At 26.5% G+C, this 24660-nt stretch overlaps 1 protein-coding gene across 3 annotated transcripts in view; it reads right to left on the bottom strand.

Annotated features, from left to right (window-relative positions):
- LOC136082389 (uncharacterized) overlaps positions 1 to 24660 on the bottom strand; it is a 381697-nt gene that overhangs the window by 198537 nt on the left and 158500 nt on the right. For all 3 annotated transcript variants that reach the window (XM_065801560.1, XM_065801559.1, XM_065801561.1), the window contains 2 exons: positions 22181 to 22303; positions 12504 to 12974 (listed from right to left, as the gene is read on the bottom strand). In XM_065801560.1, the coding sequence (XP_065657632.1) occupies positions 12504 to 12974; positions 22181 to 22303 (594 nt within the window). The remainder of the gene's footprint in view (positions 1 to 12503; positions 12975 to 22180; positions 22304 to 24660) is intronic.

Below are 24660 nucleotides of genomic sequence, written 5' to 3' on the forward strand. Positions count from 1 at the left end.
GTACACTATGGGAAATACTGTCAAATGCTTTACCTAAATCAATAAAGATAGCTCCAGTAAGATAATCCTTGCAAGTTCCATATAGAAGATATTGTCAAAGAACTTATCGACAAGTTAATATTATATGTAACTTGTTTTGAAATATTTTCAGCACAGTCGCAGTAACAATAGGGGTAACTCATCTGGACCTGCTGCATTTATGTTGATTAATGACTTAATTGGTTTTTCAACAAAATAGTGTTCAGGAAAGATACGCTAAATTAAACTTGTTTACTGTTTTGATGCTAAAGAATTTTGTCCTAACAAGATTATGAAACTTGTCAGTCAAATTTTTTAAGTTGTACACTACATTGCAAAAGAAACCTGCAAACATAGTTTTAAATTTTTGACTAACATCTTATTTTGTTGAAACAAAGCACGTTTATATTGGTTGAATCATTTGAAAAAATCTATTTTACAGTTTTCCAAAATTTTTTGAGTTTTAAAAAGTTTTTTTTATCACATCATGGTAAGTACTTTGACTTTGATGACTTAAGTGCAGTGTTTACTTGATTTCGTAGACATTTAAATGTCATAAATCATCATATGTTTTAGATTTACGAAGATTACGCTGAGATCTATCACGATTGTTTTAACATTTTATTTATTTATTTTTTTTATTACATTTTAAATAAGCATTTCGTTACAATATTTAAAATTCAAATATTTAATAATGATAATAATAATAATAATAATATATATATATATATATATATATATATATATATATATATATATATATATATATATATATATATATATATATATATATATATAATGATCGTAATAAATAATAAAAAAAACGCAGGAACTTGTAGAAGACCATACAGTCTTGTCGTCAAAACGATCTTGTTAAAATTTATAAGTTATTTACAAGATAAAAAATAAGTTAACAAAGTAAGAAACTTAAAATATTACGTTAAAAATACAAGATGCATTATTACATATTACTGTTGTTAATGATTCATATATGAAAATGGAGGGTAGAAAGGAAGATTACTAAAATAATATCAAAAGTATATTGTTAAATCTTCGATTATAAAAATGAGTTCTTTAAGCTTTCATTTAAGAGAAAAGTAGTTACTTTGATGAATAAAAATCCTCAGTAAATTTTTTACAAACTATTTTATTCCGCAATAATGGTCCGTAATAATCAATACAAAATTTAAAAAGATCTATTTGAAAAATGGGCTGCTTAATAAAATAATCATTGCGTGAAATGTACTTATTTATATCTTTTGAGGAATACAAGATATGGAAAGAAATAGGAGATAAATTGGTTTTACATTTAAACATAAAAAAAAAGAATATTAAAAATTTTAAGCTCATATATATCAAAAATTTTCATTTCAAATAATAGAGGCTTGGCATGAGACTAACGGTCTTTAAAACATACAAGACGTGTTACGTGCTTTTGCTGACAATAAAGAGGTTCAAGTTTACTTTTGTTTGTACTACCTCAAGCAATGTGTGCATAGTTTATGTGACAATGAACAAATGAGTGATATAATTGTACTAAACGAAGTTTATTTAAAACGTTTTTTGCTTTATGCAATGTTCCTAACCATATTGAATTTTTACTTCATAAGTTTTAAATTGTGATTTTCCATCTGAGTGTTTTATTTATACAAACTACTAGAAAGCTGATTACTGTTACTTTTTAATTCATAAGTTGTCAATAACAAGGTCAGGCACGTTCATTGGCAGTTCATATTTTTTGATAAGAAGATGGAAAATAATTCATTTAGTTTTATAAATTTTAAGAGAACTTGCTAGTCTTAAACAAGTCAGGTATTTTGATTAACTCGATGTTTACGTAATGAAATAGAATAAGAATGCTTTTGTGTGTCATAAATAAATTAGTGCCATCAGCAAACATAACTGTTATTAAATCCGAGGCTTTGTATAGATCACTAATGTAAATAAAGAGAAAAAGAGGTCCTAATATGGATCCTTGAAGAACTCCACATGTAATATTTAACAAATTTGATGAAAATGTTTCATCGGCGTAAACAAATTGTTTACGATTAGTTAAATAATTTTTCAACAATTTTAAAATATTACCTATTTTATTATTATATTTTAATTTTTTACCAAGAATTTTATGATCAATGTTGTCATAAACTTCTTGCATGCTTTCAAATTGTCATTTAACGATGGATAACAATGACCTTTCACTGTATTGTTAATAATTGGTGCCTGTTTATCAGAAAGAAATTTCAAATTTTTATTGAAAAGAGCTACCAAAGAATTTCCATTTGATGATTTTATATACAGGATCCAATTGAAAGCTTGGATTTCTTTATTTAAGACTCTTTAATAACCTCCACACTGAATGCTTTTGGGTATAAATCAAAAATGATTTAGTTTTTAACAGTGATGTGTTCTGGGTATAAATCGAATATGATTTACACACAGATGTTGAGTTGTCTTGCTTCTTTTAAAATAGATCAATAAGATAAAATCATCTAAAACACTACATCAACTAAAAAATAATGTAATTAATTTAAGTTAATCTTAAGTTAGATGAACCTGTAAGTTCAAAAACTAGATTAAATAATCACTTACATGTATTATTATCATTAATCAAAATATTTTTTTTTATCTTTTTAGATCTTTCTTTTTCTTCCTATTTTTTTTTTATTTTTTATTTTTTTGTTTGTTTGTTTTTTATCTTATCTAATTTATTTATGGTATTACCTATTAATTAAGATGATCTAATTTTAGAGTTAATATTTTTGTAAAAACATTTATTTCATTTCTTAATTTATACTTTATACTCTTGAAAAAAACTACTGTGTGAAACTCGCAGAAGACCAGAAGGTATTATAATCAAGAACCGTTGTGTGGCATTCATTTTTCAACACTGTATGAGACAACGATGTTAAAAACAACCGTTAAAAAACGTAAAAAAAGTTTAAAAAATAAAAAGATATATCTAATCCAATAATTTGTGAAAAAAGAATTAGTGACTATTTTGTTATAATTTATTTTACCTGAATTTTATTGCCGGGTGACAAAAAGAAAATATAATGATAATAGAAAAAAAGTATTATAAAATAACAGTTCCAAAAATAAAAAACTTTCAAAGATGTAACTAAAATAAAAATACAAAAAGTAATTTAAAAGAAATCATTAGAAGGGTTTGCAAGCTCTTAAATATTCTTTTAATTAATTTTTGAAACCAAATTATATTTTCTTGAAGTGTTATAATATCTTTTGCCAACATTTTTTTCCAAATATGAGGAGCACGATATCTAAATTTAAATTGTTCCTACTTAGTGTTGCATAAATATTTATTAAGATGCCTGTTGCACGCAAAGTATGTTTAAAGTTAGGTTTTACTTCATAGAGGTTGTGAAAAGTTGAAGAAAATATACTTTTGTACATGAGATATCAATAATTTCAAATATTTTTAGTTAATATTTTGTACAAATATACCTACTTCTAAAACGTGGGTTCGCATGTTTATTTTTATTTTTAAAATTTGTTATTCTTAAAGCATGTTTCTGCTTTTTACAGTTTTATAGTTTGCCTTTAAACGTACTATTACATGCGATATTTGTTTAATTTAAGTAACTTGCTATAAAACTCAATCATATTTACTTTAAATAATATTTATTTAGTAAACCTATTGATGGGTATAGAATTCCAATACTTTTTAATTTTTTATTGCCATTATAGGCAATATGTTTGTTGGAGGCAATATTTTTGTTAGCTGGGTAACTCGTCATTTATTTGAACGAAGAGATGAAGTATACCTTTTCCTTAAGATGAAAAAGTTGCTGTTGTAAGCAAATATAATTTTTAAGATTATTGAAGCTCTAGAAAGATTATTTACATATATAAGGTAAAGTAGAGACCCAAGAACAGACCCTTGAGGCACTCCACAAGAAATCAAAGATGAACTTGTTTAATGATTATTTCATAATATATGGATTGCGTAAGTTTACTTAGATAGTCTGCTATCTATCTATTTGAAATGCCTCTTATATCATATATCTTAAATTTTGTTACAAATATTTTGTAAAATTCTTTTTGAAAATTATGATCTAATGATTTTTGGTTTTCCAATTACTTTATTTAGAAATTGGCAAGTTTTCCTAGAATTTGATTGACTCTTTTCTATTTATTTTTTTTCAAATATATTGGTTTTGCAAATAATAATTTCAATTATTTTATAAACCATCAGATAAAACTAGAAAAATAAAGCATGATGAAGTAGAACATTTGTATTAAAAAGCAACCGCTAACCACAACAGTCTAAAGAAACTTTGCAGTGATCAAATATTATAAATAAAAGAAATCGTGAAATAAGATATAAATTAAATTTATCTAATTTAAATTCTCATTCCTATTATAGTTCAATTGCAAGATAAGAAAAACAGTCTTGAAGTAAATAAATCAGCAAAAAAACTTAGAAAAACGGAAAATTGTATAAACATTGATGTCAATTTCATCTCAACAATGAAATAACAAGAATTCAAAAAAAAATGATTGAAGAAAAAAAATCGACTCAATAAAGATCAAGAATTAAGTAAATATAATTATGGGATTCAAAATAACAACATTTGAAAAATATTTTCTAAGCAATAAAAAAAAATTAAAAATAAATCAAAAAAACTTAATTCAAAAACACTAAATTTAAAGTCACAATAAATTGTTCACAAAAGCGAAGGTCAATCAAATTACCAAATAAAAATTCAAATGTTTTAATAGTTAGTAATATTTAGTAACTTTTTAGATGATGATCTTATAAATGTTTATAATGGCCTATTTAAAAATGGAGTAGTTCTTCTAAAAAATAAACAAACTAGAATTAGTTAACCAACAGCATCCTCAATTGATAACATTATAACAAATTATATTTTTAATAAACCGCTTAAAAAGGGCATTACTAAAATTTACATCTCTGATTATTTTCCTATTTCTTATTCAAAAGATATTTATGCAAATCTTTTATATAATGAAAGTAAATCATTTGAAATAACAACCCTTTCATAACAAAAACCTAGAATCTTTTAAATTTCAACTATCTTTCCTAAATTGGAACGTTAACTTTTTTTAAAATATTAACTTAGTATATATATCTTTTTTTAAATTTGCTATGAAGTTTAAGACATAAGTTTCTCCAAAGTAGAAGTAAATTACCAACATAGAACAATTTAAATGCCATGGTATACATTGGTATTCTAAATCTTCCTAAATTAAACAAAAACTTTATATTAAATAATTAAAATCAAAAACAAGAGTAAGACGATTTATAAAAATTACGTAAGATTATTTGAGCTCCTAAAGAAAATTAAAAAAAATATATACTACGCTGATTTACTTAAAAAAAATTCAAACACAAATCAAGACGTACTTGGCAACTGATAAACGAAATTACTGTAAACACTAAAAATATGTTGCTATTAATGCCCTCAGTTATTGAGGACAATGATTGCAACACGTAGATAATTACAATTATTGTCCTCAAATGCATTTGGTTCTGATGATATCAATGGTAATTTTATTATAAACTGTTTTGACGTTTTAAAAGACGTACTCTTCCTAATTTTTTTGTTCTCTTTTAATCATGGAGTTATTTTTAGAGATTTAATGAGCGTGTTAATGTTCAGCTTACAAGAAGTATATCAGGCTCATTTAAAAATTCTAAATCCACATTAAGAATAATTGTTGATTTAAAAAAACCATCTGACACAATTGATAAATAAATTCTAGGTTAAATATAAAAGTTATATGGTATAACAGACAATGCTTTAAATTTGTTAAGAAGTTATTAAACTAATAGTAAACAATTTACTTACGCAGATGTAAGATTTTCATCAAAATTTTTAAATTCTAAATGTGGAGTTCCTCAAGGATCCATATTAGGACCTCTCCTTTTCCTTATTTATATTAATGATCTAAAAAAAACCTTTGACTTAAAAACAATTATGTATGCAAATGACAGCATTCTTACTCTATTTCATTACGTAAACATCGACTTAATCAAAATATCTGACTGGTATAAGACTAGCAAATTATCTCTTAAACATTATAAAACTAAATAAATTCTTTTCCATATTCTTATCAAAAATATGAACTGGTGTTGACAATATACGAATTAAACAAGTAACAGTAATCAGATTTCTAGTTGGCTGTATAAATGAAAATCTTAGAGATCTTTGTGAAAATCTTAATCCTTTAGTACAAATATATCACTCATTTATTCATTGTTACATAAACTATACAAACATTGCTTGGGGTAGTACAAACAAAAGTAAAATTAAACCTTTTTATTGTCAGCAAAAGCACGTAACACGTCTTATATGTCTTGAAGACCGGTACACTTATGCCTTTCTTATTTAATAAAGGCATAAGTATATCTGATACCTTTATTATTATTTGTTTTATGACTAAATTTAAAACCATAATATCCCCAATTTTTTTTAAAAAGTTTTGTTGTTCAAAAGATAAATATAAGTACATTTTAAGTAACGATAACTTTATTAAAAAGTTCATTTTTCAAAAAGGTTTTTTAAATTTTTTATTGACCATTTTAATGGAATAAAATTGCTTTGAAAAATTTTACTGAGAATTTTATTTATCAAAGTATTAACTTTTCTTTTTTAACAAAAGCTAAAACAACTCATTTTTACAATCGAAAATCCTTATATTGCACAACATTTTTTAAATTTAAAAATATCGGAAAACCGAAATGCAAATTATTAAGCCTTGTTTAAAATTTAAACACAAATTGTTATGACTTAAAAATAAGCAATTATGAAAAATCACAAAGAAACACTGCAAAATTGATATTACTTTAAAATAAAAAGATTTATCTGTTTTTTACTGATGAGTTTTCATTTAGCAACATTTCAATTTTGGGATACGTGCCGACAACATGGGTTTTAAGTGGGGGGGGGGGGGCGCCTTTGTAAAATTAAAAAAATAGTCTATTTTTTTTTTTTAAAGTTATATATATATATATATATATATATATATATATATATATATATATAATTATATATTTGTGTTTTAAATATTTTAACGAACTTATTTAACATGTACTAATAATGAAAACAAACATTTTTGAAGGGATTGGATTATTTATTGTTTCAAACGAGGTAGTGCAGGAAAAACTAGATTCTCTGAAAATTTTTTGAAATAGAGTCGCAACATCATGCCAATAATAAAAAATAGAAATACAGCAGAACCGCCTAACTATAGACCCTTATCATTAACTTCTATAACATGCAAAGGTATGAAGGATTTTGTAAGAGAAGAAATAATGTCATCTTTTGGGAAATATAATTCTGTCAAATAATCAACATGGCTTTGTAAAAAAAAAGCTTGTATAACAAACTTACTAGAAACATTAGACATTTTAACAGCAATTATAAGTGAAGGTTTAGCAATAGATACGATTTATTTGAAATTCGCTAAAGCCTTAAATAAAGTTCCCTATAAACTACTGTTTAAAAATTTCAAAGCTTATAGAATCAAGAAATTGCCATTTAACTGGATTTTTTTTTTTTTAAACAAAATAACTCGGAGTTGTAATGTTTGAATTCTCAAGTTTAGATTAAAATTGCTTACAGCTTAAAATAACGAGTTTAATTTGCAAATAGTTATTGAAAACTTATTTGGCTAAGGCTGCACAATGATATGAAACTAACTATGCTGCTACAACTGTTAATAAATTATGGAACAGTAACTAATAATATAAAGTTTTAGAAAATAACTGAATATAAAGTAATTGGCTTATTCAACTGACTTTATGCGCCGTCAAAAAGTAAATGGTATGGATGAAAAAAAAATACAAATACTAATTAGTTCATGTGATGAAATACAAAAGTAATTGGGACTCTGTCTTCTGGTAAACAATCTATAAAAACATCATTTGACTTTTAAATGTGAAAATGATCCCTTTCATAATCATAACATGTTTTTTTATAACATGTGTCATTATCTAATAAATGTTATAATAAAATGTTAAAGATTGTTTGATGACTTGAGTGCTGTGAGCTTGCAACTAGTCATTCCTGGCAATATATATTCTGACGCTAGTATGGATAATGGTTTGATTGTAAATTTAGGGTAGGCTGTTTGCTTCACAAGTCTGAGTTTCCTATATGCTATGATAAATCTAAAATAGATTAGAAAACAATGACTCTAAAAGGTATTCTTGATATTTCGCTTTCAAATCACGAGAAACAACTATTTCCCAGATCATGTTTTCATAAGTTTTTTTTTAATTTTTTTAATTTGAAAAGGAAACCGTGCTGATCTCTGGTAATGATATTATTTTTCATGCAATCCCTCATTAGGATATTGTGAACAAAACTCTCCATCACTTTGCAAGAGACAGACGTAAGAGATGCCGGTAAATAGTTTTTTTTTTTTATTTGTTCCTTTGCTCCCTATTTACAAAAATTGGTGTGGTAATTAACTTTTTCCGTAACTGTGGTAATTGACTTATATCCTAAAACTTTTGGAATGTAAATGTAAGTGGCACAGCAAAATCAGAGGAACAGTTTTATAACACTTGGTGGTAATTACCAATTTAATTTCTTATCGATGAAGTTCAATATCGATATTTTTATCAATCGAATTCGAATCGAAATTAAAGGGTTGTGACTTCACCGTAACCTTTTAACTTTGATTTGATCAGGTTTTTGAGCTTTTCTTGCACATCTGATTGTTTTATTGAGAGTTTGTTCATTTTGCATTCGATTTCCTTTTTATTTTTAAATTCGGGCATTTGTTGGTCTGTAAACGTGATAAATGTCAACGAAAAACATTCATTTATTATGGCAGCAATTTCTTTTCCTTTTGTTGTAATTTTATCGTAATGATCCTCCAAAGTTTTTATAGACTCTTTTGTCATTTTCATATGTCTTAAATGCTCATGTAAGAGTTTTGGATTTCATACCAATTGGCAACTTCTTTTTCAAATTTGTTGGTTGCCGGAGGGACTACCTCGGTCAAGTTTTTACACGCAACTCTAAGTTCTTTTTCAATTGTTTTGTAAGAATTGTTGCCTCTGTTAAATCTCTTTTTATCTCGAGTACTTTTTTATTTTTAAGTGAAAATAAAAAATATTTTTATTGTCGTGTGGAAGGTAAATGCATTTTAGAAGGATAAATTCATATCCTAGGCTTATGATACGCCATACCTGTTAAATACTGGCTGAGTTATGCTGTTGAATAGTGGTTTCCATTGCGGGAAACTCATCTTTTTTGTATATTATCATGCCACTTCTTGTCAATCTCTATACCTTTAGTGAATTTGTTAGCCTGCTAATTTATTGTCAGATACTTTGTTAAGCCTATGAGTTTTCAAATAAACAATAAAAATGGATATACAAAAAACAAAAAAAATCAAAATGATTTTAGTTTTGAAAAGCATCCATTTTTTGAATTTCCGAAATATAATCCAGACTTATTAAAAGTGGGTAGCTTTTATCATTTAAAAGTTATAGAAGCCCATTAAAAGTTTAGCTATTTGGCATTTTAAAAAATATATACTTAATATTAAACAAAAGTCTATAAATTGACAAAATTCTACATTTGAAGATAGAAATCCATCGCCTGTACGTCATCTATCATAGAATCAGAATGAATTCAGTATAATTATAGAAAAATATTAAGTTCGCTATTTAAAATATTTATATAATGTAAACCTTGAAGGGCAAAAGATATATTGACAAACACATAATATTTTAAATTAGTAGTTAAACAACACTTAGGTATTTTAAAAGTTATAGAAACAACTTTAGTTAATGATGTTTCATTGTTCTTTAAATTATCTTATGTTGAGTTGCCTCTTTTGTTTAGAAATATTGACTCTTTATAGGTAAAAAGTGTATTGGAGAATTTTTCAGCCTATGTAAAAAATAATATGGAAGAAAATAGTTTGTAAAATGACTTAATGACTAAAGTCAATGAAATAAAATGCAAAAAACCAGTTAATCCCTCAAAGTTTTCATTAAATGTTTTTATGGTATTCCCTTATTCTTCGATAGAAGTTTCCTCTGCCATCATTTAGAATTAGTGAAAAAAATTTATTAAGGTGGGGTAGAATCTTTGAATTTTAAAAAATGTTATCTAAACTAAAGTAAAATTGAAAAAGATGTTGTGCTACTGATTGATGAATTATAAACATAGAATACAATCATAGGAGTTTTAAATAAACAAAAACAGAAAAATGTTTATAAACATACCTTATTACCCTTATAAAAAACTTAAAAAGTTTTGGTCAGAATAAAATAAAGTTTTAAGCAATGTACTTAGAGAAATGTTTTAAGCAATAATGATATATAAATAAGTAACTGTATTTCAAAAATTATTACAACCATTTTTTTTGTATTAATACATAGTTTCTGTTTAGTTTGTGTTTCTAACAGAAATTCAAACATATAATATCAAGATGGTAAATTGATAGGAAAAGATAACGAAGGGATTATATATATATACGTAATGACCTTCCAAATTGTTTCATTAAGCATAATTCTTTTTAACGAGAGTAATGGGTAGCTGACCATGTTGATGAGTGCATTACCTCTACAAGAAAATAACTTTTATGTACGCGTTGTAATTTCTGAATATCGTTCTAGTAATGTTTCTGATTTTTCAAATTTGATACACAAGTATATAAATACCAACCATGTTAGTTGTGTTACTCATCCTATAATAAAGACATTTTATTTTTTAATGCAGTCTCAAATATTTGCCGCTTTTCATGTAGTCTAATTTTATGGTGTTATTGGTGTACATGCTCCCGAAATATCATGGGGGTCACTTTATAATGTATATGGTAAAGACCAATAATTTCAGTCAGCTTATCATATAAACCGCTTTATCCATGAGATATTCGGTAAAGTGTACTACATGCTCTTTCAATACTTGACCCTATATTTTCTGCAGCTATTGAAAGTTGTTTGCAAGATAGGACTGGTGCTTCAAGCTTTTTAGGGTTGATCATTATACAATGGATAATAATTAAAAGTAAGAAAAAATATAGCAACTACTTTTGTTGTAGAAATGCAGCTATTCAAGTGATATAAAACCATTATTTTGTAGTAATTTAGAAGAATGGTTTGAAATGTGGCAATCATATCAAATTTCAAACTCTTAAAAGTTTACATTAAGTAAGCAAACATCAGAAGCTTTAAGAATTAATTTAGATGCAAAGCTTCACTTATTAATGACTAAATTCAAGAAAGATTTTATATGTTTTAATACCACAATTGCAAACTGATCCATTAGAACTAAATTTTTCAATTTAAAAAGTCAGCTAATATGTAGGAGTAAGATTTGAGAAAAAAGAGTAGTAATATACATTGACTTAAATAAATTATTGATAAATTTCAAGTTATTTTACTAGATATTGAAAATCCAATTTAGATATACAAAGCTTTGAAGTTGCAATAGTTATTCCTGGTTATATTGTTAAAAGCTTGTTCAAAATATCAAATGTAGCGTTTTGATAACTTTTCTTTTTTTTTGCTAAATCTGGTGAGGTACTAAACTTTCTTTTTTTGGACTGGTTTTACCAGCTTTTGATCTTACACATTATGTTACAAAAGCATTTAAAATGTTAGATACTGTCACTTTGACGGAATTTTAAGAAACGTAAATTTTTTTGATTGATATGCTGCAGATCATGTGCTTAGATTTAATGATAGTACTACTTCATTCTATGCAATAAACATCAAATTATAGGTGTAAATTTTGTTAATTGTGATCTTACACAATTTTATTTTAAGAATAAACAAAAACAATCTTATGATAAAATTTGAAAGAACAGAGAAAAGGACTTTAAAGGCAGACAACAAATTAAATAATAAAGCTGAAATAGTTAATCTACACAATGAAGCAAAGCAATCATGTTGAAGTAATCAATGCTAAATTATACAGCTGGATTATAACACCTTTAATGTATATTCTTCTTTTTTTGTTAGGTTTTTGTTTATCATTTTATAAATCCAGTTAATGATATTGAGATGTTATTTGAGAAATGTATTTATTATACATACAATATGAGGTACATGTTTATGTTAATAAGTCATTACAAATTATAATAATTTATTATTTAATAAAGTTATTTCAAATTTTTGTTGATGAACAAAGTACAGTGTAATAATCTTTGAACATAACAGTGAAAGTATTTTTAGAAACACAAACATCAGGCAAAGAAAGGCGTCTATTTTATCAGACTTTTATAAAAATTGTCAGACAAATTTTATATACACACTTCCATAAACAAATACCCCACTTTTGAATTGCAGTATTTGTGGCCAATCATGCTATACGATACATTTATGTTTTGAAAAGCTACCCTTCTAATTTTTTTAATAACTCTATCTAATGACTTAAATATAAAAAAAATGAAACTAAATCGGTTTTGTACTATAATTTTAAAGTGAAAAACAAGAGTTATTAAATTTAAATAAAAAAATAAAAAATAAAACTTACCTATATTTCCATTTTTAAAATAAAATTTTTCTATAGAGGAATCTTGAGCTGTGTAAAAAGTATCTGAAGCATAAACTCGGACATTAACATATTCATATTCATTTTTTATTTTTGTGAAAAATACAACATTTTTATTTATTTTGATAGTAAAGTTATATTCAGAGCTGTATATCGTTGATATTTGAGTAATCTCAACATTTGACCACACATTTAATGTTACATTACATTTGAATTTATTAAAATGATCATTACCACTTTTAATAAAAACTAATGAACCTTCCGGATCAACTGTGATAGTAAGAACTGACAAAGTACATGTCTCAAACTCCAAAGAAAAACATATAACACTTCTTCTACCATCAATTTTGTTAGGAAAAAAATTAAATGTTAGTAAAAACTCTTTGTTTAGATTTGGTATTAAAGCAATAAGATATCCACTTGATATTAAAGTAGCAGTATCAACAAGAGTATCTGTAAATATAAATACAAACATAAGAATTATATATATATATAAATATATATATACATATAAATATATATATATATATTTATATGAAGTAAGTATGTATGTATGTATGTATGTATGTATGTATGTATGTATGTATGTATGTATGTATGTATGTATGTATGTATGTATGTATGTATGTATGTATGTATGTATGTATGTATGTATGTATGTATGTATGTATGTATGTATGTATGTATGTATGTATGTATGTATGTATGTATGTGTGTATGAATGCATGTATGCATGTATGTATGTATTGAATACAGTGTATTAAACTGAATCAGAAATTGTCTTTTTAATTCTTTACAAATATCATTATCACAAATTTATACATATTAAATTAAGTTATAATTTGCCTTTAAAATCTTAACCCACCGTTTCTGTTTTTTTAGTTCATTCAGTGACATACATTTTGGTGCAAGTCTTTTAAAGCAAAAGCAGAAAGAAGCTAAGCAAACTCTTAAAGCCATTTGAGCTAGCTATCAATTAAAAGTAATTCATAAAGAGAAAGATCAATAAAAATTTATTGGAGAGAGATATGGATATAAACGAATATATTTTTTTTTATAAAATATAAACAAATATAAGATTTTTTTATAAAAATGTAATGCCACTTGTGCAGTAAAATAGCTCAAGAAGGTCTCGGCAACACAAATAGAAAGAATTTGAATCGCAAAATAGGGCCAAAAACAAGTTCGCACAGACTTAATATCTCATCTACAAAATAATAAGTAACAGTCGCCTCTCTATATGTGAAAAGATAACTATGATCTTTTATATACAGGGAGTCACAAATGGCCCAAAATGAGCAACTATAGGTGCTTCCACTGCCATACCATCACAAACATTTTGTCTACTAAAAGTAATCTTAAATTGTTATTAAAAGTAATCTTATGTTATTACTAAAAGTAAATCTTTAAATTTCCGACACAAGCTGTAGAAACAGTACCAGACACTATAACTGCGAAAATTGTTTTGATTTGGCTTTGTAAAAAACTTGGTAATGCGTTACCTGAGATTTTTGAAGGATTACATTATTTTATATTCAGAGTTAATGCTATAGTTGTTTGTGGTTTACAAATAGCAGTCGCCCACTATATGCAAAGGAGCAGTTGCACCGTTAGATCTACATGTATTTTTGACCAACTTCTCAAAGCAGCAACATCGACTACTACTTATCACTCAATTCCTGACCAAGTTGCAGTAAAATAAATACATGAATAGGATCAATAATAATATTAAAAACCCAGCATCTTATAACTTCAATTTGTTGCCTGATGGCTTAGAGATGACAAGGTTCTCCATATTCAGGAATGTAGATCACCAAGCATAAAAAACATCTTCCAGCTAGTAGCAACGGGAAATATCTATGGTGGTGACAAACTACTAAACAACTTCTTTTAATCCTGATTTGTGTTGGACTCCTAAAATCTTTTTAGTATTATCCAAAGTATAAAAGATGTTAAACAGAGTGATAAACTGTTTTAATTTATTCATAATATTTCACAATTCGGAAACGCTCAGGTCTATGAGAACTTATGATTCTTATTTCAATATCTAAAAAAAACCACCATCATCTTTTAAACAGATACACATACCATAAAGTTAGGAAAATTAATTATACTACTGTTTTAAATTCAGTAGCTACCAATGTTTTAAATTCAAACTTGTTAATGATATGTTTAACTTACCCTTTTATAAGCTCCATTTACAGATTTCAAATATACTATTTCATAAAAAATATTCTAAAGCCTTTTGGTGTACCACTTTTAAATAACTAAATCCATAAAAGATCAAAAGTAATTATACAACTTTGTTATCGAAAATTCACCAAAAAATGGCTTTTCGATGGCTTATAGATTGCAAGGTTCTTGACACTGAGGAATGTAGGTCTCCAAGCAAAAATATACCTCCAGCTAGTAGCAATCGGAAATATCTATGGTGGTGACAAACTCTACTAACTCCATTTAAATCTGATTTGTGTAACATTCCTAAGGAAACTCTACCCAGTATAGTCATAAGTATAGAAAATGCAAGACAAAGTCATAAAATATCTAAACTTATTAATTTTATTTTGCAGCGTGGAAACCCTTAAATCTATTTGAATTCAGAAAACTAAGTCCGTAAATAACTAATACTAGTGTACAACCCTTGAAATAATAATAAAAAGTTACTTTAATACTACACAGAAAAGCGAGTTTACTTATATAAATTACAATTAGCATCAATTTGTAAAGCATGGGAAGATGGGCAACTACCCTAAAACTAACATGTTTGCGAGAAAAAAGTTTTAAGCACAGTGGGTTTGACTAAACCTGGTCTTAATTCATGAAACATATACAAACTTACACAATTTATGTTTTGTCAGCTCAGTCTGTATCATCCCCCATCCCATAGGATTGTTAGCTCCACAACTTCAGATTAAGATGTTTAGAAAAAGCTGTTCAGTGCTATGTAATTTTATATAGCTTGCAACAAAGATATAGGGTTGTTAGCTCCACAACTTCAGTGTAGGATGTTTACAACAAGCTATTCAGTGCAACTTAATTTTATAAAGCTTGGAAACAAGATTTAGGCACAATATTGCATACTACCAAACGGTTTTTTAGTATCTCAACTAAACTATGAATTTTGATTCCACCTATTGCCTAAATCTAACTCCAGTTAATCTTATAAACCAACCTAATGAACGAGTACAACATTATGCTTGTGGGACAGCAATAATATCAAAAGGTGGAATAATAGACAGAAATACTTACACATCATCTGAAACAGACACAAGCAAACACAGAAAAAAGCTGAACGTAGTAGTAAAAGTTAGAGTTTGTTTGAGCAGTATTCACTGTAAAATATTTTTTTTCATAGACAATTGCTTCAAATATACATATGAAAACATGAATTTAGAACAGTAAAGTCAAGTGTCTCATATATTTTTAATAGCGTGTAAATATTCTTGCATATGATTTCCATGCAAAGACACAAAAGGTCTAAAACATTGCGAAAAGACTTTTAATTTGGGCTACTGTTTACGAAAAAGTAGGTCTGTATATAGGCCTAATAATTGCATAAAGTTATTTTTGCATGTGCCATCTAATTCAAAGCATCGGGGAGCATGCAGAGTATAGTCCTTTTCTTGTTTTAATCCAAATGTATCTTTAAAGTTTTGCATGAAGATATCTCATACTATACACAACAGTCGCTGAAACAACGGTCTCTCTCCAATAGAGAATATGTTGAGCTTTAATTGATGAATAACTCTCAGCCAATAAGTTCCGACGTCTGTAAGATAAATAATAAACACTTTTTGCATAGTCAAAGCAGAGGTCTAAAAAACTCTGGCTGACAAAGAGGACAGCTTCCCTAAGTCACTTGAAGATATCAAGTGGTATCTAACTATTTGAAAAGCTCAAGAATATTATATGGTTAGGCAACACTTAAAACCATAGCCAAAAAAGCTTCGATAAATTTGTTTCATTTCAACTGCAATAGCAACCCTTGTGGTGAGGCTGGGACTTGGTCCATTGGACTATGCCATGCTCAATCCTTTAAGCATATTTTTTATATAGGTGACTTCTTCGAGTAGCGCACCTCTTTGTCCCAAAATTTATTTGGCTTTTCAAGACAAAGATAGTGGTAGATAACAAAGATTATTATGCTTTCTTCAACCAATTTAGCATAAGCTTTACAAGAACAATTATCCTTATTAAATAATTCTACAATAAAGTTTTCCATAGCAACTTTTTTTAGACAAGCAAATCTGTCTTCCTCAAAATGATTACAGAAATGATGCCTGTATAAAAACTCCTATAAAAACTGAATTCACAAAACAGGCTTAAGTACCAAAGTTGATAACAACTTAAAGTCACTATATACAAATGTCTTCAACATCAACAACAGAGCTATAGAGAAACTCTGAAAAGTCCAACAAAAGTTTAACACAGAAGTGAAAAGATGCAATTGTTAAATTTAAAATGAGTCACAAGTGAACACGCTGCCAAAAATTTCTCAATGACTATGTAGAACCAACCAACTGTATTGCAAAAAGGTTCCTACAAAAAGCGTAAAACTGATTAAAGAAATACAGAAGTTATTTTGCAGCCCTATTTTGTCTTACTACTATACACCAAGTAATAATAAGAGAATGATTTAATTCTTGTTTGATCTAGGGGTGCTACAGAAGAATATTTTAAAGGAAATATTATATTTCAAGTAAAAAATGTGCTTTATATTTGTTTTATAATTTATTACTTTATAATAGATTAAATTATACTTGCTGCTTTACCACAATAACAAAAAATGAACAAACCAGAGCATAGTTTTCGAGAAAAGCAATATTATAATATCAAGAAAAACGTAAGTGTAAACAGTTAATGAGATTGTGCAATCAGTCCGGGTCGAAAATTGGCGCCTAGGTTTGTTAATGATTGTTGTTGGGTGTTTGTTGTTAGGTTATTCTGTAGTTACTAAGCCTGCATTAAAAGCAGCAATGCGGTTTATTAATGCCACAGGCTTGACAGGTTTAATTAAAGGCTGCTTAAAATGAGTCAAGCAAAGTCTGCCTCAACCATCTATAGGAAATATGTTTGTTGTTGTGTCACAGATTTTTACATTTTATTTTTTCCACAGGTTTTTCCATGATACTTAAACCAAGAGGTACCGATCATCAATATATGTTTAGCGACTATAAACATATAATGGAAGCCTTCTGAGACTTAGAGAGAGAAATAAAAGATCAATAAATGTTGAGAGATAAGCTATAAAATGTTAGGATGTTGAGAAAAAAACTATAAATTGATGTTGAGAGGGAAGCTATAATTAGATGTTGAGAGAGATGTTAAAAGACTAGATTTCATGAAAAAATCTAGTCTTTAAACGTAAGTAGATGTTGTGAGAGAAGTTTTAAGACTAAAAAATCCACTCATGATGATAATAAATCAGTTTGAAACAATGCAACCTATTAAAGTAAACTTAAAAAAATGCTATTGAATATTGAGTGCAACCTATTAAAGTAAACTTACAAAAATGCTACACAATATTGATTCATTTTCTGATTAAAAAATTTTGTCGCAGGTGATGTTACATGAAAATAAAGTTTTCATTTTCTAAAAACTGTTAATAAATATGCATAGTTTCATCATTAGGAATTTATAAAATATATTTGTTTTTGCAGAAAAATGTCCCCACGTTAATTATTTTTGAACAGCTTTAAGTAATAAGTCCCAATATTTGTACTTACTCCATTACCATAACATCTGCGTAACTATATTTAAAAAATTTTTTTTCTTCTTAATAAATCAAGTTTTTAATGAAATTATTTTGGTTGCTATAGCTACAGACTATGTGTTAGTATATTAATCAAATTAATTGATATAAAAAGTTGACCTTATCGGAGAATGTCTACTCCGTTACTGAAACACGTTAAAAATTGAATATTCAATAGCAAAAATTAAACTTCAGATTCATTGGAAATCTTGAGATACATAAAAAGTCAGAACGTTGGCTTTTTAAAAAAGGTAAGGGTTGTTAAAACTCATCCTTAAAAAAAAGTGTTAAGTTGAAAGAAATTCTTTCAGAATTACAAATGTGCAAATGCTGTCCGCTCCGTAACTGGATTACCAATCGTTAAACATCATTAATGTAGTAAGTTTTTTAATGACTCACAGTATTTCTTGATTCAATCAACAGGAAAGTCAAATTTTTATTGAAATGATCCAGATCTTTGAGATTGGTGCCTAAAAGTTGAAATTGATAATCATTGACATTCTTGATTTGGCAGACATTGTACTTATATAGTTGTTAAAATCTGCAGTAATAAAGAAAATATTTTTTGCAACATGAAAGTCCTTGGATTCGAATTAGTTATTAAAGGAATATACAAACTACCAAAATAATAAAAGACACAAATAATTTATTACTACGCTAGTGCTTTTGAAAAACATATGTATTTTGTAGCATGAGCAATCTGTAGCTCTCTTACAGAGGCAGTTTAAATCTCGATACAAAACACTAAGCTCTCTATTTGTGTGCTACTAATGAAACTTAATTGTGCTTGTAATAGCCTTAAATGTTTTAGAACATTTTGGTTTAAAAAAAAGTGCATTTAAAACTCTCTAAAGTAAAACTTTGTTAATGAATGTCTAGTTCTAAGAAAATTTTATAACCTTTCAGCATTTGAAATGCCACAATCCTTGTAAACCAATTGATCTAACTGACGTTTCACAGACCCTCCTATTGCATTTGATGCTCTTATGTCATATCCATTTTATCCACAACATAACTTATGTCCATCCATTTTATAAATTACATCTGTGTTCAATGGAGCTTGTTTATTACTCCAAAATGTGAAGATTGATTGCAGCAAAGTTTTTGCACACATATTTCTTAGAAAAATTTATATGTATAATAGCTTCGTTTACATTAATTTTTCTTTTCAATATTTATACATTTTGAACTGGGGTCTTATCATAAAAATAGGTTTGCATTGGTCATTTTGAATAGATTTGAAAAGTTTTACTTTAAGATCTTTAAGTGTTCTACTCTTTACATATTTTCCGGTAATGTTGTTTTCCTTTCTCTCTACTTTTGATGTTCCTGTTTCTCTTTTTCCCACTATAACAATTATAGTCCTTTCTCTGTTAAGCAATATTTTTGTTTTCTACAGAAGCAGTCAACTAGAACAACTACCAGTGGTTGTAGGTGAATGGGCTTCTGAACCAGGAAAGGAGTTTTTAAGACTTGACCACCATTTTTTGTATATTTTTGCTGAACATTTAGCTTTTTACAATTCGTCTATCTATGTTTTTATTTGTCTATAAGCCTTTGCTTTTCTGTAAGGATCATTTTGCTCTACCTTTTTGTTCAAATATATTATTGCTGCTTAACTCACGTTCTGGTGACCCTGTTGACGGTGTTTCAATCTTCCTATTCGTAGCTCCAAATTTTCGTATCTTGTAGCGCCAATGACGCCAAATATATCGTCTTTTTCATTCTGATAGTTTTGAGATAACTTTCACTTTCTTCTGTTCACGACAAATTTGCCAACGTTTGAGTTCTTTTTCACACACTGTTTCTGCATTCATCGCCAAGCGTCTGTCCAAAATTGCTTTCTGAACTTCAGCATGTGATTTCTTAGAAGTTTTTATGCTGCATTCCTAGATGTAGATGTATATCTAGTTTGAAAAATAGTATTATAGTTGTAATTTGAGAACAAAACTTTATTTAATAATATAACTATTACAACATGGTTCAGGCTATACATATTTTATTTTAAAGACCAAATGTATTAAATCAAATATATATATAAACCAAGCAATAAATGAAATCCTGATACTAAAATATTTAAAACTTAAAAAATAACATATATATATATATATATATATATATATATATATATATATATATATATATATATATGTATATATATATATATATATATATATATATATATATATATATATATATATATATATGTATATATATATATATATATATATATATATATATATGATATATATATATATATATATATATATATATATATATATATATATATATATATATATGTATATATATATATATATATATATATATATATATATATATATATATATATATATATATATATATATATATATATATATATTTATAATAATATAAAATATATAACAAAATAAAATGTATATTAACTTATATAATAAAATATAACTTGGAAAATTACTTAATTTCTTATAATCGATTAATGTAAAAGAGATCAGCTTATATACGATGCAACTTCATTATATTTCATCAATGCAATGAACCCCTTATTGTTACATGCTTACTCAATGCAGATATGGCATAATTGAAATCAATTGATATGTTTTGGTCAGCGAAATGTTAGCTCCATCATGTTGTGTCAACTTCCTTATTAAAAGAAAATCACGGAGTTAACACTAACGGAGTAGACATATGCATAAATAGTATACAATATCTTATTATAACTTACTGGAAAGAATTATTAAAGTTGTTTATTGCTATACTGTCCCAGTGAATTTAAGTTTATCAAACACACCCAATAAAAATTTGACATTTTTATTGAAATTAAATTTTCACGGATTGAACATGAAATAATATATCATATTTAAAATAGTATTTAGACTCTCTTTTTTAAATAAAACACGCGCTTTTTTATATATATTTATATATATATATATATATATATATATATATATATATATATATATATATATATATATATATATATATATATATATATTGTAATTTGAGAGGTCTAAAAACCAAAAGATATCCCTTATTAGTCTTAATACAAATGAAAAAAAATTGTGTTCCATAAGCAAACAGTCCTAGTTGCAATACATCTATCGAGTGAAAATTTGTGTATATAACTTTGACAGAAAAGTTTAAATTTTAATAAATATCAGATAAAATCCAAATTTATATTACCCTTAAATATTGCTACCCGTAGCGCTGTATGTTATGCTAATTGTACTTTAAGACAACTTTAAGAAACAGAGTTGACCAAATGAGAACAAGAAAATGACCCTATTACAAAATTAAACAATTAAAACATTAAACAAAGTTTTATTTCAAATATATCTCGAAGTAATTAAATAATATAATTGCCACTCATACTAATCAATAAATAAAACAAAAGCATCTTTAAAACGTATGAAAGATAATTCAATTCACAATCATATATGATATTCATATTGAATTAACTTTTATAATTTTTAATACAATTTATTGTATACAATTTCTACAGTAAACAATTTCTGTATACTGTATATAATTTATTATAAACAATATAATTAAAAAAAGTTCAAATCTAACTACTAAAAGTAAACTTAAATTTGCAAAAAATTGTTTTTGTTTTGAAGGTGAAAGGGTGAAAAATTTAACTAATTATTTTTGCAACTTGTTTATATATTGTAGAAAAGTACCTGAGCAGTATCATTTTAAAATGGACAAGGTATAATATAAGCTTTATGTATTAAGACATGTTTTAATATAATTAATAATTTAATTTTGAGCATTAAATTTTCCTGTCTATTGAAAACATTAGTTTATATATCCGACCATATGAATCTATCCAAATGGATAGATTTATACGGAAATGTACATCCAGCATAAATATTCAAAATAAATAAACATATCTTTATAAAATACATACGAACAAAACTACTGCTATCTTGAAGTTGTTTTGGATAGAAGCACAAATAGCTTCCATTTGTATTTTGACATATTCCGTTACCCCAAGAACATGGCGTCGACATGGTAATGCACTCATTAATATCTAGAAAATAATTAAATTTATTTTTATTAGGCTCGAAATCCTGTTCTATACAATTTATTTTATACTTTTAAGTTTCTAAAAAGGTTATTCGAAGAGCAGTTATACTCAAAAATATCATACTAAATTCAAACTGAATCCCGCCAGCAAGCTTGTGTTGGCCCCATTTATGAAATAACGTTGGCAAGGTTATTGGATTGGGACAACGCTTATCCAATGCAGGAGCGTTGAGTTTAATTAAGTTTAAATAATTTATGCCGACGCAAATATACGAAACAGATTTTTTATCCTTTGCATTTTGTCTAAGAAACGTGTAAGTCCATAAGTTTTGAAGTAAATAAACTTTTTAATAGCAAGATTTCTTTTTCAAATATAACAACGGTTTAATAGACTTATTGGATTTTATTTAAATAAGATTTATTACATAATAGTGTATAAAATTATTTTTGATGATGTGAAAAAACTATAAAATTCTTTTTACTATAAAAACGAAACAAGTATATTCCAACATTTTAGCATAAAATTACTATTTAGAAAATGGCTTACTATTCAAAACATTCTTTATACTCGACTATTCGTCGAAAAGTTAAAAAGCAAGTTGATCTTTATTTTAAAAAAGTATAAAACAATCTTCCAAACCGTACCCTTTGTGACATCAAGCACAAATTGTTGACATCAAGCAGCTGGTTCAGCAGGAAGATGTTTGGTTTATAAATAAAATATCTCCTTCTTTAAATCTAAAATTGAAAATGTTTTGTTTTTTCATTTTAACAAAAATAAGACATGATAACCAGACATCGTGTTTTGATTTAAATTTTTTTTCAGATTCTGACAATTTTTTAATTAAAGTTTAAAAAATTAGCTAATGTTGATGTTATTAATATTGATTCAAAGGCATATAGCTCTGACAATCAAAATAAAAATTTTTGTACTGATACAAATGAAAAACTTCGTGATTGGACTTAAACCGTATTTTGCTACAATATAGGGAAATATGGTTTCAGAATAAAAGGTATGTAAGATGTAATATGTAGCAAGTATAATGCAAAAAATTGATGTAAGTTCCACGTGAGTTATCTTATACTGCAAAGATCAGTCGCAAATTATGTTATTGAAGTAAATTTTTATGTTAAATCAGTGGTATAGATAAAGTTTGAACTCTTCTTTACTTTAATGAATATTAAAAAATCTTTTTTCGTAATTTTAAAACAATGGAGTGTGCTATTATGAACTTTATAAATGACAACTCACTAGCAATTATAGAGTTCAAACTATGATTGCTAATATTTCCTTTAATAATACATTTAAATTAACAATTCAATGATAAAAGTTAATAATGAATTACTTTTAGAGTTAATACATTTTTATTTAAATAACTTTCTCTTGAGGGAGCTTTTAATTATTTCTGAGGGAAAAATTCACACAGTATTTAATTTCTTACTTTATTACCAAATTATGAAAACCTTGTAAAAACTAACAAACTCTTTAGTTAAATCAATTTTTTAACCTAATAAGCTCACATTTTATCCCTGGCTTAGAATTTCCAAAAGTACGGCTGGACTATTGCAGGGGATAGTATCTAAAACAATTTTAAGTAAGTTCAAACTTTCTCTTCTTTATTATTTTTTTTTTTTTAATTTACACAGAATTATTAATAACTATATAGCGGTTTATTAATAATTATATATCAGTTTATTAAAAACTATGTATCGGTTTCTTAATAATTATATATCAGTTCACGAATAGTTATATTGTGTTTCTGTACAACTTAATTTTTTTTAAAAAATTGATATATTCATCCATTAATACCAAATTATTCCATCAGAAAGTCATAATTATTTTAAATATATTTTTGGTTATTTTAGCTCCATAGAATGTTGTTTTAGTGAAATTGAAACTGTCAGAAATTTAAGAAGAAAAAAAGAGTACTATTTTCATCTACATTAATTTAACAAATAAAAATAAAAATTGACAGAGGAAAAAGTATAGCTCAAATTGCCAATACTACTGGTTTGGGAGTATCTTCCGTTAGAAAATGGCAGGCTATAATATCAACTAAGAATAATCTAAGTGATTGTTTTAACCTACTACAGAAAAGTGGACCCAAACAAAGCTCCAATACTCGTGCTGTGATGTTGTTATCTAAATGCATTCAAGACGATATTTCACTAATGCAGGGTGGAATGGCCAGAAAGCTTCAATAAAAATGGAATAACCATATCCCAACCATCTATATCTTGTAACCTTAAGAAGCTTGAAAATTACAAGAAAAATATTAAAAGGGTCTCTGATGCCACCAGTTTACCAAGAATAATTAGTGAAAGCAAAAGATATTCTATTTGATATAGAAATATTGACTA

This window comes from Hydra vulgaris, chromosome 07 (assembly GCF_038396675.1).
Source record: "Hydra vulgaris chromosome 07, alternate assembly HydraT2T_AEP".
In the NCBI taxonomy this organism is placed as follows: domain Eukaryota; kingdom Metazoa; phylum Cnidaria; class Hydrozoa; order Anthoathecata; family Hydridae; genus Hydra; species Hydra vulgaris.